Source organism: Corylus avellana, chromosome ca11 (genome assembly GCF_901000735.1).
Source record: "Corylus avellana chromosome ca11, CavTom2PMs-1.0".
Classification (NCBI taxonomy): domain Eukaryota; kingdom Viridiplantae; phylum Streptophyta; class Magnoliopsida; order Fagales; family Betulaceae; genus Corylus; species Corylus avellana.
In genome coordinates, this window is record NC_081551.1 from 11,989,898 (window position 1) to 12,008,666 (window position 18,769).

At 37.3% G+C, this 18,769-nt stretch overlaps 2 protein-coding genes across 3 annotated transcripts; one reads left to right on the forward strand and one right to left on the reverse strand.

The window, feature by feature from the left end:
- Positions 1-2,248: 2,248 nt before the first annotated feature.
- On the forward strand, positions 2,249-11,450 carry LOC132165419 (uncharacterized). 2 transcript variants are annotated; one of them, XM_059575967.1, is made up of 4 exons: positions 2,249-2,496; positions 3,731-5,029; positions 9,841-9,915; positions 10,981-11,450. In XM_059575967.1, exons 2-4 carry the CDS (start codon positions 4,127-4,129, stop codon positions 11,095-11,097), a joined length of 1,095 nt encoding a protein of 364 aa, XP_059431950.1. In that variant the 5' UTR covers positions 2,249-2,496; positions 3,731-4,126; the 3' UTR covers positions 11,098-11,450. The 2 variants fall into 2 exon arrangements, with proteins under 2 accessions (XP_059431950.1, XP_059431951.1); XM_059575968.1 differs by having other exon boundaries at positions 3,827-5,029.
- A 1,253-nt stretch (positions 11,451-12,703) lies between these two features.
- On the reverse strand, positions 12,704-18,402 carry LOC132165937 (uncharacterized). Its single transcript, XM_059576649.1, has 2 exons — positions 17,395-18,402; positions 12,704-13,059 (listed from the first exon to the last, which is right to left on the reverse strand). Exon 1 carries the CDS (start codon positions 18,333-18,335, stop codon positions 17,400-17,402), a length of 936 nt encoding a protein of 311 aa, XP_059432632.1. The 5' UTR covers positions 18,336-18,402; the 3' UTR covers positions 12,704-13,059; positions 17,395-17,399.
- Positions 18,403-18,769: the final 367 nt, after the last annotated feature.

An 18,769-nucleotide genomic window follows, 5' to 3' on the forward strand; every position in this document is an offset into this window, starting at 1 on the left:
TCACGATGGTCTGGTCAATCCATCAATGCAAACAAATTCTCCATTCATTTCAGCAGAAATACTTTCCCAGGCTCTATCCGAAACATCCTCTCTATTCTCCTTTTCACCCATAACCCAGCTAAGTCTGTCTATTTGGGGCTGCCGATTTTATTTGGAAATTCCAAGTCCAAGGCCTTTTATGGGATTATTGAGAGTGCTCAAAGGAGAATGGAAGGTTGCTGTTCAAAGTCTCTTTCCCAAGCAAGTAGAACGATTTTGATTAAATCTGTGGCAGCCTCTATCCCCACTTATGCAATGAGTACTTTTCTCCTCCATAGAGGAATCTGCAAAAATTTGGACAAGATGTTCAAAAATTTCGGGTAGGGATTTCCTCCTAGAAAATCTAGAAATCTCTCTTTGAAGTCTTGGGATTCTCTTTGCCTTCCTCGTGCTTTGGGTGGTATGGGGTTTAGACGGATGAAGGATGTCAATCAAGCTCTTATTGCTAAACTAGGTTGGAAGGTTCTCACAAATTTCAAAAGCCCTTGGGTCGGCCAGCTGCGAGGTAAGTATCTTTGTTCTATTCCTTTCTTCTCTTCCTCACCTAATTCTGCTAGTACTTGGCTTTGGAAAGGGATTTTAAAATCCCGGCAACTTTTGTCTCAAGGAGCCTGTTACAAAATTCATAGGTTTTCCTCTCTGCCGGTTTGGGACTCCCCTTGGATCCCCACCTTTCCTTCCTTTAAGCCAATTCCTCTTAATAATAACAGTAATGTTTTCCCTCATTTTTTGGTTAAAGATCTTTTCTCTCAGTCCACAAATTCCTGGAATTTTCCTTTGTTGACTTCTATCTTTGATCCCTCTTCTGTGGCTGAGATTTAAAAAATCAAACCCATCTCTTCTCAAAGGGACGTCTTTTTGTGGACCTCTTCTGCCAATGGCTCCTTTTCAACCTTTTCAGCTTATAAACTAATTAGGACTAATTCCCTTTCCCCTCTCCATAATTCTGTTTCCTCTTCCTCCTAGAAAAAATTGTGGAGGCTTAATCTTAGTGATTGGCTGAAATTCTTTTTGTGAAAAATGGCTTGGAACATCATTCCAACCAAATCAAGGCTTAGTGAGGTTTTTTATATCTCTCCATCTGATATGGTTTGTCCTCTTTGCAAATCTGATTTTGATTCTCTTGGTCATCTTTTTTTTCGGCGCAGTTTTGCAAGGATTATTTGGAGAGATTCTTTCTGGCCTTTAAACTCTTTGGTTTGGTCAAATATAGTATGTTAGATTGGTTGAATTGTATTCTCAACCCCTTTTTGTATCTTGGTTTACCAAAAAAATCGGATGTTCACCTTTTTCAAATTTTTGCCTCTACTTTTTGTGATTTGCTGTGGTTTAACAGGAGCAAGGCGGTTCATGATGGAATTATTCTAGATGCTCTTTCTTTATCTCGGATCATTAAAAAAGTTTCTTTGGATCACCTCTTGGCTTGGAAAGGACTCTCATCTTCACATACGGAAAAATGGCTCCCTCCTACAGCAAATTCCTTCAAGATTAATTTTGATACTGCTGTGAGAGACACTTTTTATGCTCAAAGTGCAGTCTGTCGAGATTCAAGTGGCAAAATAATTAAGGCACTTTCAAAGATTAGTCCTCCATGTGACCCCACTTATGGGGAGGCTTTGGCCATGTCTCTTACTGTCTCTTTGGCAATCTCTCTCAATATCTTAGATTTTATTTTGGAAGGTGACTCTTTTATTGTCATCATGTCGCTCCAACACTGGTCCCTGGTTCAAGATTGGAAAATTGAGAACATTATTGCCGACTCCATTGCTATGATTCCCCCATCTTCTTCTTGGAAGACAAAAAAAGTTCACAGAAGTGCAAACTTCTGCGCTTACCTTGTAGCTTATTGAGCCGCGACTAGAGTTCATTCCCGCTGCATTCCCACTCACTTACCTCATTCCCCATCTTTTTCCATTTGTAGTGGGAAGGATCCATCCCCCCTACTAGTTTTGTTTCTTGTTATTTTTGCTCTGTTTGTGTTTGTGTTTGTGTTTGTGTCTCTTACAAAAAAAAAAAAAAAGATGGTTCAAGGCTTGAATTTGAAACTTAAATATATATTAAATATGTATAATATATATATATATATATATATATATATATATATATATAATATAAATGTATAATATATATTACATTATATATAAAGAAAATACGGATATGTGTATAGTTTTTACAAATAATGGATACGGGCGGTTATTATCGACGGATATTTTCACCCTACATAGAGGGTTTACGCGACGGCAAAAGCAAAAGGCAAAAGTTGCCTAATGGGAAGAGCCGGCCGTGCACGTAGCCTCGGTTGAATGGTGACGTCCACTGGAAGGCTCCACCCGGAAAGGACAGAGTCACAGAGAGAGGGAGAGAGGGAGAATTGTTTCACTTCTGGTTTATTATGGTGATCGATCTGGGTATCTGATGCCATTTCTTCTTTAAAGCCAGGCGCGTGTATTGAGAGAGGTTCGTTTTCTTTTACTTTCGTTTATTTCCGTTCTGTACAGAGCGATCTCGTCCGGTTGAGAATAGATTAAACTTCATTCCATGATTTCTGCTTCTTCATTGTGTTATTGGCTTTGTTCACGAGTGTGATCTATTGCCTTCTTTCCATTTCTTTTCATTTCTATGAAATATGATCCGTACTAGGTAAATTGCCGCTTGCCCATTTCAATTCTACAATAATATTGCCTGAATTTTGAGATATTTGATCGTTCAGATTACTTATGATTTAATGGCGTGCATCACAAGCTGTAAGTGCTGTTTCTGAAGCTTTGCAATGAGAGTGTGTGTGTGCGCGCGGGTTGTGTACTTCAACTTAAATATGTAAATTCAGCTCCTGAGATTTGTATATCTCTTCTTCTTCTACTGAATTTGTTCTACGGTGTTAGTGAAATGATATATCTAGAATTTCCAGATGCGTTCTACCTTTAACAAGCTATCTTTCGTGTTCATGAGAACCTTCTTGAATCGCTACATTATTTGATTGAAAAGTTAACGATCAAATATATGTTGTCCCATGTTTTGTATCTTGGTCCCTTCTTCAATGGAATTAGATGTTAATGTTAATGTGCATAAATTGATTATTAAGCACAAAAGCTTAAAATTAGAAAAATATATCATCGTTTATTTCAGATTGTAAATGTCATTTGAGTTGACAGTGTCAGCGATGAAAGGGTTTGAAGGTGAACCTTCTCTAACTTATTACTTGACATGCTTTTCTTATTGGTTAAACTGCCATTAATGCATGTTGAGGTGTTAAGAGAGGTACAATTTATCTTATCCTAGTTCAATATAGTGATCTTGGCCCAAATAAGATGGTTTGAAGTCTCACTGCTTAAAGGACGTCTTTTGGTAAGGTAGAATTTTGTATGTTGCCACATTTTTGTATTTACTTCTAAGTCAGGAAGCTTCTAAATAGATTGCTTGCATGGTTGATCTTGATTTATATAATTGTCTGAAACAGTCCTAAAGTGACAGCTTTTTACTTAAGCATGTCCCATTCCAGCTTTTAGAGTGACCTAATTCTAAAAATTTTATTTTTTAGGAGACATTTTTAATTTTGGATGAGAGTATTAGTCTCAAGATATAATATTCTCTTATTATTTTTTTTATTTTTCAATTTTTTTTTTTGGATCATTGGATCATTTGGATGCTGTAATTATTAATTCCTAATGATGGTATCATTTTCACATGTCAGTGCATCAACTAGAGCTTTTAATAAAGGTGCTATGGAGATTGATGTGCCTCAAGTCACAGAATAACGGATTTTCATGTCATTGTGCTTCTGAAACAGGAATTTGTGGGAATAGGAAGTTGGGAATATTCTTCTGTATGTGTATTTCTCCATCTTCTTGACTTGCACCACTGCCTTAAGTTATGCTAAAAGTCTTGAGTTTCTTTTACAGCTGGAACAAAAGATTTATTTACTTGTCAATTTCTTGTTGCAATAGTAGTGCTTGTTGTCTTTGCCATAGAAACACACAATGGGAACATTGGCCTCCTGAGCTTGATTAAGTAGAATATATTGAAGCCAAATAGTGCAATAATCTGATATGCAAGTTTTGTGTTGGAATCCAAAGATTTGATTAATTTGATGGGCAAGGAAAATTTGTTGCATACAATAAAGGATGGAGTCAGCAATGAGGATTGCTTATCCATCGAGAGTGAAGAATTAGGGACTCAGCCACGCGATAGTCTAGACAGGGAGGCAGGCCTGCCAGCCTGTCGTGTGTGCCAATGTGCTGAATCTGACAAAAGAGGGGATGTTGCTTTAGGATTTCTGGGAATCATTTCTCCACTACAAGAAGCAAGTAAAAGCTATGGGGAGGTGAAGCCTGACAACAAGGAAGTTTTGAAAGACGTTGAAAGTAAATTATCCCTCAAAAAGAATGTTGGCAGAGAAGCTGGGCTTGTGGAGTTTATTAGTCCTGATGGGGAGGTTTTCATTTGTAATACTGACATGGAGATGGGTTCATGTTACAATCAAGACTCATTGGTGGAGCTTGGTTGCTCTTGCAAAAATGACCTTGGTTTAGTTCACTATGCTTGTGCTCTAAAATGGTTTGTAAACCATGGATCCACTATTTGTGAAATCTGTGGACATGTTGCAAAAAATATTAGAACTGCTGACTTCAAGAAGGTTGTAGGTTCCTTGAAAGAATATGAAGCATTGAGAGAAAGGACTGCTAGTGGAGAACCCATTCCTGCACTGGTGTATGCAAGTACAGGCGTGGATCCTGATGCTGTTGCTGCTATTCGAAGGCAGCGGCTTAGTGAGATTTCATTGTGGTTTAATCCATACAATAATATTAACTACAATAATTCTGCTGCAGTTTCACAGGTTGTATCTGAACAACCTGTGAATACTGTCTCTGAAGATGTTGTCCCTGATGAAAATCCTGCAACTAAGTGGGCTGTGGAAGGTACTGGGATTCTACTTGCTACAGGGCTTCTTACTGTTACTCTTGCATGGCTCATTGCCCCTCGTGTTGGGAAGGTATGTTAGATTAAGTGTTCTTTTTAGTTTATTAAGAATATAGTGCACACAGGGAACTTCGCATTCACGTTGAAATTCAATTTATAGGGTTATTAGCTCATCTTATGTGTAGAGACATTTTAACTCTTTGGTCCGTATTAAAATACTTGCACGAGTATAGGCACCTTTTGCCATTCAAAATGAACATGGCAAGTGATGGAAATGATAGGAATTGTTGGAATATCACTTCATCTATTTGTTATGTCATTCTGTGTTGGAGTTGCCACATTCTGTTTGGCACTTTACAAATCATTAATTTGTAATAAGCTAACGTTGCCAAATATTGTTTCCTGTACAGGCTTGTGTAAATGCTTGCCAGAATTTCTATTAACTAGCAAGTGGTAAAAATTGGTGTTTATTTATTAGACACAACCAAGCATTAACACCACATTTGTTTCATTTCTGAGGAAATGAATAGAATGTTTGGTTTGTCAAAAGTGGCAGAAAAGAAAAGGAATGTGAGGAAAAGATGCCCTCATTTTCCTCTCAGGCCCACCAAATATTCTCTCAGACTAGGTCAGATCTGGAGACAATGTTGGGTGTAAGGAAGAGAGGACTGAAACTTCATTTTCCTTCTTCTCTTTATTTTCTCTCCACCTTTTTTTAATAGCTAAAAAATTGAAAAAAAATAATCCCTTTGTTTATTTTCTTCAGTACTCCCTACTTTTCTTCACTGTATTTTCTAATTGTATAATTTCCCTAATGGAGAATAATATAGTTTCTACTATGTTAGAAGTGTTAGGGTTTGAGTCATTAGGGCTTTGAGGGTAGTTTGGTCTTTATGGTATTTCCCTAATCCTATATACCATAAAGACCAAACTACCCTCAAAGCCCTAATGACTCAAACCCTAACACTTCTAACACACCCCTCAAGCTAGAGCATATACATCATATGAATCTAGCTTGAAAGATACAAGCAAACGAAAAACAATTAGAAAAACATACTCTAACACTCCCCCTCAAGCTGGAACAACTTGGAGTACACAATACAAACAACAAGATAATTAAATAAAACTTCAACGCCGGTCGAAAACTCGTTGGAAACTTGAACAACCAAGGTTTGATCATCTCGCCGCAAAACACCAAGGCCGGTCGGACACATCGATCACAATATTGGATTGGTTCTCGCCAAAGAATCCAAGGCCGGTCAGATACATCGATCTAGAGATCGGTTCTCGCCGTAAAACACCAAGGCCGGTCGACATCGATCACAACATTGGATCGGTTCTCGCCGTAGAATCCAAGGCTGGTCAGATACATCGATCACCAACAACCAACAACCAACAACAAACACATGATTAACTAACAAGTTTCGCCGGAAAACAACTACTGGGAAAAAAAACACTTAGCTGGAAATTGCCGAAACTCGCCGGAGATAGACAGAACATGCCGGCAATACCTAAAATAGTGAAAAACATAACAGAAACAATCAAGGCTCGTCGGACCTTCACCGGAGACTCGCTGGAGCTGGCCGGAGAATACAGACCACTCCGGCCACTCCAAAAACAGTGGCTACAGAACCAATAGAGGGCCACAGTAACTTTTCAACATCACAAAATCACACTGGCAACTTTTTTTTTTTTTCCCACCGGAGGTATTTCGGTAACCATAAAACATAAAAAATAAACTGCTACAAAGGTGCTGCCCACACGGGCAGTGCTGCTGCCAACAAGAGAAAAACCCAAGGACAGATTATCCCAGAAACGAAACAAGCTCTGATACCATGTTGAAGTTTGTAAGAACGGTATAGACACAAAAGGCGGAGGCTATTATATTATTCAACTTATCTTTAACCTAATACAAGCATCCTATTATATAGGATTAGGGAAATACCATAAAGATCAAACTAGCCTCAAAACCCTAATGACTCAAACACTAACTCTTCAATGTATCTCAGAGAAAATATGTACTTGATTTGTTAGAAGAGACAGGTATTTGGGTGCTCGTCCTGTTGACATTCCAATGGATCCAAATTTGAAATTACTATAGGATGAAGGGGAATTGTTTGAAGATCCTGGTAGGTATCGTCGCGTAGTTGGAAAGTTGAATTATCTCACTATTACTAGGCCAGACATCTCATATGCAGTTAGTATTGTTAGTCAGCTCTTGGAGCTTATCTTTAACTTAATACAAGCATCCTATTATATAGGATTAGGAAAATACCATAAAGACCAAACTACCCTCAAAACCCTAATGACTCAAACCCTAACACTTCTAATACTCCTCCTCAAGCTGGAGCATATACATCATATGAATCCAGCTTGGAAGATACAAGCAAACGAAAAACAACTAAAAAAATATACTCTAACATACTATAACCACTTTTATAAGGAAATCATGTCTAGATCTATGTTATCTACATAAATACATTTATGCTTGAAACAGAATTACATGCATGCATGCTGATAAGCAATTCATGTCCAGATTTATTTTACATATTAATATGCATACATTCATAATAAGAATACACATATTCATAGAACAATCACTATCATACCCTTATGTATGTATTTATATTAAATAAGTCTAGGCATGATTTTCTTGAGCGAGAAATCTAGCATATTTCAATAGATATATCCTCAAAATTACTAGGTGAGATGTGTTAATTGTTAATCACGTTAGTTTGCATTTTCTTGTAAATCAAATTTAGCTCTATACCACTTTTTGACTATTGCTGCGTGCTGTGATATTTTGAGCCGAGAAGTACTAGAATAACATCATTATGAGTTGGAGATTTCCTGTTGTGCATGTTAGTTTTATGAAATATCTCAAGTGTTGGGATGTATGTCTTTCTTGGTTTGATTTGTGTTATCTGGTTTATTATTGATGAGCAACTCTCTCAACTTAAAGTGCTTCAATGGTTAAAAAGTGTATGGTTGGATTTATATAATGCAGCAGTCATGATTTTTCGTCTTCCTTTTGATTAGTTCTTCGTCTTTGGAAATATTTTTAGGAAAAAATGCAAAATCGGTTTCTATGGTTTCACTAATTAGTCTGATTTGCAATAAGCTCTCTATGGTTTTAAAATGTTCTGAAAGCTCCTTGTGGTGTGCAAAAATAACAAATTACTCTCTACTATCAAATTCTGTAAAAATACTTGATGGATTCCATTAGTGTGCTACGTCAGATCTAATGAAATTACGACACTTGTCACCCTTAATAAAAAAATATATAAATATATAACAAATGAAAACTAAAATAAACTAAAATTATAATTAAAAACTTTTTTTTTTATATATATATATATAAAAAAAAAAAGTGTGTGGGACCTAGAAGACAGTGTTGGCTCTGCCACCCCCAAGCCGCCCTCTGCTATGATTCTCAATTACAAAACTAGTAATACTAGCATGAAGAAGAGATCCTGGTACCAAATTGTGGCTATTTTTGACCTAACTAGATGAAAAATAAAAGCTATCTTGCTGTTAGTGTTCAGGTGATGTTGATGTTATGTTTGCAGAAGAGGCATATCAAATTTCTCTAATGGTAAATCAAAGCCCTTCACGAGTGTGGGGGCGTTCACTTCCTCCATTAAAGACGTTGGGAAACCAGAAAAATGGCTACACCAGGAATCAAAGTCCCCACCACTTTTTTTTTTTTTTTTTTTTTCTTTTAGTTTTTAATTTTTATTTTTATTAAAAAAAAATTGTTTTGAGAAACTTCAATAAACCTCTCTAAACTTTCATCGCTTTTGCAATCACTCCCTAAAACTTCAAAAACTCTCAATTTAGTGTGTCAAACTTAAAAAAATTGCAATGTCACCCCCTTGTTAGTGTTTGTGGCTAAATTAGATGGTAAATTTGTGAAATGACCCTTATAAGTTATATCCTTGTAAAATTAAAAAATTACCTTAATTTGTATTTTTTTAAAAAAAAAAAAAAAAAAAAAAAAAACTACATCATTAGTTCGATGACTAACATTAGGTCATGTTGTGACCCACGACAGTCACCACCAAACCCATGCTCGTGGGTTTGGGTCACCCCACCAAAGAATTCCTGCCTTTTTGTTTTTTTTTTTTTAAAAAAAGTATTTAGGAATTTCCAAGGCTTTTCCTTTAGGATTTAATAGGGTGGCATTGCAAATTTTTAAAAGTTTGGTACACTAAATTGAGTATTTTTGAGCTTTAGGTGGTGATTGCAAAAGTGATGAAAATTCAAGGAGGTTAATGAAATTTCTCCTTTTAGTTTTTATATTTTATCTTTTATATATTTTTTATTATGGTGACATGTGGTACTTTCAATGGATCTAACGTGATACATTAATAGAATTTGCCAAGTATTTTGGCAGAATTTGATAGTAGAGAGTAATTTGTTATTTTTGCATAACACAGGGAGTTCCAAGAACATTTTAAAATCATAGGGAGCTGATTACAAATTAATGAAACCACAAGAACTGATTTTACATTTTTCTTATATTTTTATTTCACTTGTTTGCTATATGTATGATACTTCCTTTATGTGTGACCTATGTTCAAGACATCTTGTAAAATGGTAAATGAAAATAGGAATATTATTATATAAGCTTCTAATATATTGTATTTCTACATCCTAATTGTTAAAGCAAAAATTGCAGTTAAGTTATCAGATACGTACAATTCTGACCAGGAGCTATTGCTTTTAACTGCAAAGAAAATGCTTGCTTCTTTTTTAATTTTTTTATATACGTATAAGGATATCCGTTTATATTGTTTTTCATCGGTGCTTGTTGTGTTTATCATTTTAACCATCATGTCCTTATTATATGCTTTATTTGATACTTTCCTCTTTGATATGCAGAAAACTGCCAGAAGTGGTCTTCATATTCTCCTTGGAGGCATTTGTGCTCTAACAGTTGTCGTTTTCTTTCGCTTTGTAAGTAGCATATTACTGCTTCTGCTCAAAAGCCTGAGTTGGTATGTGTTTATTCTATATAAATAAGCAGTTTGGGTAATAAAAGTACCTTTTTTACTCTTGGCACCACACAGCAAAAAATGAAAGCTCAGGCCTTTTGAAAACATGTGCATGCACTCACTCATATGCTCATGTCTCCTCATCTGAAACAATAAATTCACTTGGATTAACAATGTGCAAATGACTATTAAAGTTCTTTTGGGGACAGGCCAAAACATTTAAAATTATGAGGAACTGGAATTGTCGAAATCCCAAGGCATTTTTTTTTTAACCTGGTTTGGATATTTAAAATTCTCAAAGCTCGGTCCAAACCACTTTTGTTTGTCTTGTGTTCCTCCTCAGCCTCAATCTCAATTCTTAGGATCAGCTTCCTATATTCTAGATGTCATAACTCAGATCAAGGGAGTGGCGCAAATGTGGAACTGCTGAGAATTTTCAGCTAGAGGAAAGAGAGTAGAAGTTTCTAAAGATAAGATGATGGAGAGAGAGAAGAGAAAAGAGATCAGTTAAGAAGGGGTTGGGCCCCTCTGACTTTCAAAGAAACTCAATTTCATTCATTCTGTTCATACCCCTTGTTGGCTTTTGCTCCCTGTTTCCTTCTCCCTATACACCATTGATGATACTTGATAGGGTTTCAACGTGATTGACGTTTGAGAAGTTACTATACCTAATTTTTTGACAAATTCAAGTCAGATTCTGTGGTTGGGTTTGTGGAACTGAAGTTGTGTGCGACCTTAAATATGATTCCAAAAGCAAGTCATAACTAATATGTAACATTGGCCATATGGCTTGTCTTTTTATTCTCTGCCAATAAGAGTTCCTACAAATTCTTAGCTATCTTTAAGTTTCATCTACTTGGATTCATGGATTCTTTTTGTGAATTAATTGATGCATAATCAGAATATTTTAGCTATTATTTTGAAGTATTTGTGATCCAAACAATGGAGTTGCAGCTGTAACTGAATTCCAATTGGAATGTAGCAACCATGGATTTGAATGTGATCATTTTGATATTGAATTTTGCAGTTTGTGCTGACCAGAATCAAGTATGGACCTGCACGCTACTGGGCAATATTGTTTGTGTTTTGGTTTCTTGTCTTTGGCATATGGGCTTCGCGAACACATGGTGCTCATGCGGCATGATTTTGTCAGCATAATATTTCTGTAAGTTGTTAATTGCATGGAAATAGTGGAATTTGAGAATTTCTTAAAGGGGTAGTAGCTTTATGTTAATTGTTGTGTTGGTAAAGAAGAAACCCAGAACAGAGTTGTTGAAGTTGGAAATATTGGGAGTCATGGGATTATTGGTGTATTATTATTGTATATGATTTGTAAAGAGATCCATAATTGTTGACGGGAAACGTCCTCCACCGGAACATACCCAAAGAAGTAAGAAAAGGGCATTGTAATATTTCTGAAACTTAAAACCTTGGATATTATCGATGTCTCTTGGATATTATTATTATTATTATTATTATTTTTCAATCTTTTCTCAACCTCTTCTTCCCTTGTCAAAGCTAGTCGGATCTGAAAATGACTCTATTCATCTTCTTCATGTTATTTGCATCTTTCGTCTTTCCTGCTTGCTGTCAAGATTATAGGAATTTCCTCTGCTCTTTTTTTTTTTAAAAAAAAAAAAAAAAACAATGAGATTATTTCAAACTGTCGAAGCATACTTGTTAAATGAGTAAAAGCGGAATTCATATAAATTCCAATATTTCTTTTGGTGAAACCCAAAAAATGGAGGAAAGCAACGCTTGACTGCCTTGTCTCTTCTTCCTCACTAAAGTGTTAGCCTCCATCCATTCCAGCATATACTTTCTCTCTCTCTCTCTCTCTCTGTCTCTCCCTTTGAAACTCTCAAAAGCTACAAGAAAATAAAAACTGTCCCAAAAGACAGAGAGAGAGAAAAAGGTGTGAGAGAGAACACGGTTTTGCTACTGTATTGACTCACATTTTTGTCCCATCAAGTTTAATGGAAGTGTTTGTTTAGGTGTGCGATTTTTTATTATTATTTTTTTAAAAAAAAAATATGTTTGGATGGAAGAATATAAAACAAAATTAGAAAAGATGTTTGAAAACGTGAATTAAATTGAAAAAAAAAATTATATATATATATATATAAATTAAAAAAAAAAAATGAAAGGGATGGCCAAACAAAAGGTGTTTGAGAATGGTTTGGCCCCACGTAAAGCTAATGGTGGTGAATCGGCCACCCTAGGTGGCTTTCGTGGTGGCTGACGGAAACCGCTCGGGGATGGCTTAGCCACTTCCATTCAATTTGAGGGCGGCCAATCCGCTATCGGACATCTAGTTTGGCACCCCCTTTTTTTTTCTTTTTTTTTTTTGCTTTTTTATCGTTTTTTATTTTATTTTATTTTATTTTGAGTTGGGTTGAAAAAATTAGAGTTGGGTTAAAAATAAATTAGAGTTTGGTATAAAAACACCCGAACAAATATTCAAAAAATAGTGAAAAATAAAACATGATCAAAATAAGCCCTAAAGAATACATTTCATCCCCAATGTGGAGCAAAACCTCATTCAGTCAAATTTGACACATCAACTAAAAACATCCCCCCTTATTCATTTGATGCATTACCTTTAAATTTCTTTTTACTTTGGTTTGGTTGTTCTGTGGCTTATTGTTAGGTTGTCTAACTCTTTCTTGTAGTTATTGGTTGTAGTTCTTTTTTAATATACTTATATAAAAATAAATAAATAAATAAAGTGACCCCATACTATGGTCTCGAAATCATCAAATTAGAAACATGGGTCTTAAAGTCAAAATCGCAAAAAGCAGGTCGGTGACTTATCATAATTTCCCTACAAGTATTAACAAATTAGTTGTACATATTACAAAATAAAGTAATCAAAAACGGGAGGGAAAAGAAGAAATGATCACAAAAAGATATATAGAGAGATACATACATTCTACAAGTATGGATGTGATATTATAAAAGTTAATCTAAAGCTGGTGAACCACACAGCGTGTCAAGGAAAAATGCAAGTGCGCGCGCGCGAGGGGTGGACGAAGAAAACTCGTTAGTAGGAGGAATGAGATGACTTCCAAATTTCAGATAGACCCTTTTCTTCTTGTTCCAAACCCTGCATTGTAGACGCAGACAAAGCAACTGCTTATTTACTTTCAAAACAAAACAACAAATTCTATGAACCAATTCTAGATTAGCCGATGAGAAATACAAGGCAACCAAAGAAACAAGACCAAAATCCAGAAGATAAAAAAACCTGTTTATACACAATAAAAATATCAATCAGAACTTGAAAATTGTATGGAAAAATCTTCTTTAATTTCCTTTTTGCCTTTTATAAGTAAACTGTACTGCAGACTCCTTAATAATGCAGTCCTAAACAGGAAATCTTTCCACAACAATTCCATACTCCATAGGAGGTATAGGCATCATCATCATTAAAGCTGGTTCTAGTCTGCCTTCTTGAAGACTCATCCAATTATGGCCATAACCAACCAAAGTATTGAGGTGGATTGCTTTCATATCAATATGGCTCCTTCCATTATATCAATTATAGCACCCTCATCCTCAAAAATCTCCAATTTCACATTTGGGGTACAAGTAAAAGTGAAAAAATTAACACTAGCCTGAAGAAAACTTCTATGCATTGCCAAAGAGCATAAAGAAGTATAGAGGCTGTGAAGAAGGAAGAGAAAAGATAGGAAGGGGTAAAGCCGCAGCATAATGAGTATTATGAGATGATGATGAGGGAAGGCAATGAAGTATGCGGACATGGCGATATGAAGACACTGTCATGGGTTAAATATGGGGGCAATAATTACATGCCCACGTCTCTAAAACCAGGGAAACGGTCAAACTTGATCTGCACAACACAAGAATATAATTATGAAAGCCTACCACTAGAACTAAGGTTCACTGATGAATGTCCAAATTGCAAGTGGGGGCCTTGTCTCAAGTGAACTACGAGTAGTAGCTCAAAGCACTTGATGCAACATATAAGCGCAAGGCTAAAATCAGAAACATACCTGGGACCTACAGCATTTTCTTGTTGTAAAGGTGTGCAACACTCCTTTCGCATATGCTTGTCAAGAGTACACATCAGATTAAAGTATATCATGAAATCTGTTTGGAATAATACCACTCAACCAGCCCATTAGACGAGTCACAGGCTTCAAGGCCAATGTCAGCCCACGAAGAGCTGCCAAAATGCAGAGTCCAAATACCAAGACTTCCGGGATGGGCATATCCCAGGAGAACGTGAAGAATACTCGCTGTGTCACTCTCAGAATAGATGCATCCCGGGAGGACATGACAGGTTGGCACATTGAGATTAGGTCTCGAGATATGACACATCCCGGGACGAAGATTCAGCCACTACAGGCAAAACCCAGGATAGATACATCCTGGCAACACAAGACCGAGGCATCTCAGATACAGAAGATATGGGATCTTTATCTTGAAATCCTAGGAAGGATGTTATTGGGTCTCAATCCCTGATATTCCAGGACTGGATCTTATCCCGAAGAGTCCGGATTGGGCTCTTGCTCCAAGTTGAATTGAAGTAGGAAGTACAATTTGGGTCCAACTCAAACTCTCTACTATTCTGAAGAATCCGGTGTAAACAGTCCTATTCCAAGTTGAATTGGAATAGGAGTCCAGACCCAAATCAATCTCCTTTACACTCCAGGTCGAATTGAAGTAGGAGACCTAATCCAGGTCTAACTCAACTTCTCTGCCTATAAATAGGCATCCACCAGGTACAAACCTCAGACTAAATTCTTGTGCTTTAGGCATACACATTCTCAAAGAAACTGACTTAGGAATCAGAGTGAGACCACGCCAGCACACCCTTATTGTTTTGCAACGATCGTGGCAGCATCAGGAAATACAGATTGAAGGTCAGAAGCGCGTCGAAGAAGGTACAGTTCATGCAATCCGGAAAAATTTCTAACAAAATCCAACCATGTTGTCATTCACCTTCAAGCTCCTTTTCCCGAACAACTTCAACAAGCACTGAATCATACTTTCTCAGTTAATCTGATAAGCTAAATACAAAGGAACTTAAAGATATTATTGGCCTTGTTTAATATTTTTGAGTGTAAGTTGAACATGTTGACGAACTGTATATCTGATTTAGCTGATTAATGTCTCCCAATCTGCCAAAAGTTGTGGAACCAACAATAAAATCTCAAGGTTTAATTTATGATGTAGTGAGTTTCTAATAAATTATTTGTGTTTCCTATATTACCCATAAATCATTGGAATTTTTTATGTATGTTATTTACACCTTATGCTTCCCACTTATGGAGGCTAGAACCAAATGCCCACACCTTCATTATTTGAACACAATCCAGGAATTTTTTTTTTTTTGATAAGTAATGTTTATATAACAAAAGCGCAGAGGGGCGCAACCCTAGTACACAGAGAGTATACAAGGAAAACGTCTAACTAGAAGAAGAGAAAAGAACAAGGAAATAAAGATAGCTAACAACTAAGGGAGCGAGCCAAGTAGCTATCCAAGTGTAAAGCGTATGGAAGAAGAAGGCCGTGAGTTCCTCCAAGGATCGCTCAGAATCGTTAAAGCATCTCTCGTTCCTTTCTAACCATAGACACCACACTATGCATAGAGGAACCATTTTTCAAACAACGGCACTCCTAGAGTGACCTCCCGACCACCAACAAGCAAACAAGCCTACCACCTTGCTAGGCATGACCCAAGACAAACCAAATTGACTGAAGATGGCATACCATAAGGAACGAGCAATCTCACAATGAAGGAAAAGATGATCAATAGTCTCCCCATCAATTTTGCACAAACAACATCTATTGATCATGATAAGATTCCTTTTTCTGAGATTATCAATAGTAAAGATCTTCCCTAACACCGCCTTTCAAGTAAGGAAAGCCACTTTCGAAGGTGCCTTGGTGCGCCAAATACTCTTCCAAGAAAAAGGACTCGCCTCTTTGCTTACCAGGGCATTGTAGAAGGATCTAACATCGAACTTCCCTTTTCTAGATGGGATCCACCAAATTTTATCCTCCCCTCCCCTACTCATTCTGTGAGAATATAACAGAGTATAGAACAAGGCTAGCACTTCCAATTCCCAATCATGGGCCGATCGAAAGAAATTAACATTCCATTGAAGAGTTCCACCCGTAAGCTCCAAATTGTCGGCAATGGACGCATCTTTTGCATTAGCTATGTTGTATAGGCCTGGAAAAGCTTCCTTAAGAATCGTTTCTCCGCACCAAACATCATCCCAAAATCTGATTTTGAGACCCATCTCCTGGATCAAATTTAATATGTATAGAAAACAATCACCACCCTCTCCTAATATGCCTCCAAAGACCCACCCCATGAGGCCCGGGAGTGTCAACAGAATGCCATCCACCCCACTTAGAGCCAAACTTGGCATCCACAACAATTCTCCACCAAGCCTCTCTCTCATGTGCGTAGCGCCACAATCCAAGAGTTAAAAAATAAAAAGGGCAAAGCCAATTAGATATATTGGTTAATTTAGAATTCTTTAGATGTTGAGCCAAAAACCATACTAGGGTAACTCAACTGACAATTGTCAAAATCTACAACAAATGGCGTTTAGAGATAACATGTTTTTTTACAGATCGTCCATTTGGTCAAGGAATCTAGCTAACCATATATGCTGACGGTTATACAGTTTGGGGGACAACTGATGACAGAAAAATTGATCAATAAAAGCAATGCATTACACAATGGATTTTCAGTGTCATCAGCTATCGAGGATACTATTCAATTGAATCCACCATGGAATTTTAAATTCCACATCAACTAGTTCAAACTTCTCATCTATCTGTCTTGACTACTCTCTGTCCAAGCAAAAAATACTATCTCAGCATTCAAACTAACGGGAAAACAGGCTTCATCTTTCTCTTTTTGGTTTCTCCTTTGACCAAAGTCATAAACAAAAAAGAAAAATATTGAAAAATTTATCTTGCACTATGATAGGGAGGCATGCCGTCCTGTGGAATACACAGGGTGGGGTTGGGTGCTATACATTTCTTGGCGAGGGAGCTTTCACATCTACTTTACGAAAATTTGGTAAGATGCTTTTGTAAGAAAAGCATTTTCCTTTTCCTTTTTCTTTTGGCAATAAGAGTCCATCATTCCTCAAAAACTTCAAACTAGAATACAACACAGACCAAACAAAGACAGCCATTGACACACATTAGCTTAAAGGAGTCCACACTAGAACCATAAGATCACACACTTGAACTCCAATTTCTACATATTAATATCCACAAGCAAGGACAGGAGAAAATAAAAACCAAGACACCAAAAGCTAAATAAAAAACAGGCATCTAAAACCATAAATTCACCATATTTAAGTCAAATTCGCACATACCAGTACACGGAATGCAAATAAAGTAACAGAAGAAAACCAAGAAACCAAGAATTGAATCAAATAAGTACCGGTGTCACGCCAGATAGAAGATATCATCAGTCATAAGAAGAATGTACTGCAGAATCCTCAAAGGGGCATTCCGAAAATCCAATTGGGGCAACCTCAACTCCCTAATTCTACACTCCCCACCACTCCCACCATCCCCATGTAACCGCCCCGCCCGAACCCGGTTCGACTCGACCTTTCTGAACAAATACACCGAACTCCCACCCAAAACTCGCCTATCCCCGGAATCCGTAGATGGGTTTTGCTTGGTCTTGAAAAGGGTCCAGCCCATTCCTGCCAGAGACCGAGAAAAGGCATCCATGGTGTCTATTCGATCACCGGTGAGCCGGGAAAATAGAGAGATTGAGCAACAATCCCAGTTACTAGTGCTGTCAGTGGTTGCTTTGCTTGTGAAATGGGTGGAGTTGATAAAGGCTAGCTTGAAGAGGCCTTTGGAGAGTGTCGCAAAGGAGCGGAGGTGGGTGAGAGAGGCTGTGGAGAGCGAAGGGAATGGGAGGGGAACGGCGTCGTTTGGCAAGGAGTGGGAAGAGAGCGAAGAGGATGACCATGATATAGGGAATGGCGATGATGGTGATGAGGAGGAGGAGGTTGATGGGGATGATGATGAAGATGGGTATGCGAAGATGATGTGGGAGAGAGATGGGGTGGGGTATAAGTCCATGCCCATGTCTCTGGCTATGGTGGCGAGTCTGTAAGTGTCTGTGATGAGCTCTTTGGTTGGAAGGAAGAGGAGCAGTGGGGTCTTTGTTCCGGTGACTTTGTCAGCGCCGGTCTTGCATCTTCTTGTAGTTGTTGTTTGATTGTGATGGGCAGGGACATCATGGGCATATCGATCAAGGTGGTCGTTCTCATTTTGTTTATGGGGATGCTGTTGGGTCAGAAGGCAAGGGCTGTTAATGGTGTCTCCCAAGACCAGAGAGCGTACCAGCTTTAGTGGGAGCATGTTTCTTTTTTTCTCTCTCTCGGATTGGAAGGCATCTTCTTACCTCTATCTTTGACAAACTGTGTAGGTCTCGAATTACCTTTACTAGTTGGAAGGCATCTTCTTGTTTTTACACGCCACACCTCAATCTCAATTCCATCAATTTTTTTTTTTTATTATTCAATAATGGAATAAGGGTTACAAGAACAAAAACAAATAAAATGGGATGTGCTGCCAACAACAAAACCCAAACGGAAAAAGTGATATAAAGATGGTAACGGAAACAAACAGTAGGCAATAAAAAAAAAAAAAAAAAAATCTGGGCCTCTCTAAAGGAAGTACGAAGCGGTATACAAAGGCAAAAAGACTTCGTTAAAAGCCTCATGTGGTAAAAGCAACAACCACTTACTAGCATAGCCGATCAACCCTTAAAATAATGTGTTAAAAAAATAATA

Bases quoted from the DNA above. Each gene is read 5' to 3' on its own strand.
- LOC132165419 (XM_059575967.1), top strand. From the start codon at position 4,127: ATGGGCAAGGAAAATTTGTTGCATACAATAAAGGATGGAGTCAGCAAT. The intron at 5,030-9,840 runs GTATGTTAGATT...TTTGATATGCAG, and splicing joins TTGCCCCTCGTGTTGGGAAG to AAAACTGCCAGAAGTGGTCT. The intron at 9,916-10,980 runs GTAAGTAGCATA...TGAATTTTGCAG, and splicing joins TTGTCGTTTTCTTTCGCTTT to TTTGTGCTGACCAGAATCAA.
- LOC132165937 (XM_059576649.1), bottom strand. From the start codon at position 18,335: ATGCTCCCACTAAAGCTGGTACGCTCTCTGGTCTTGGGAGACACCATT.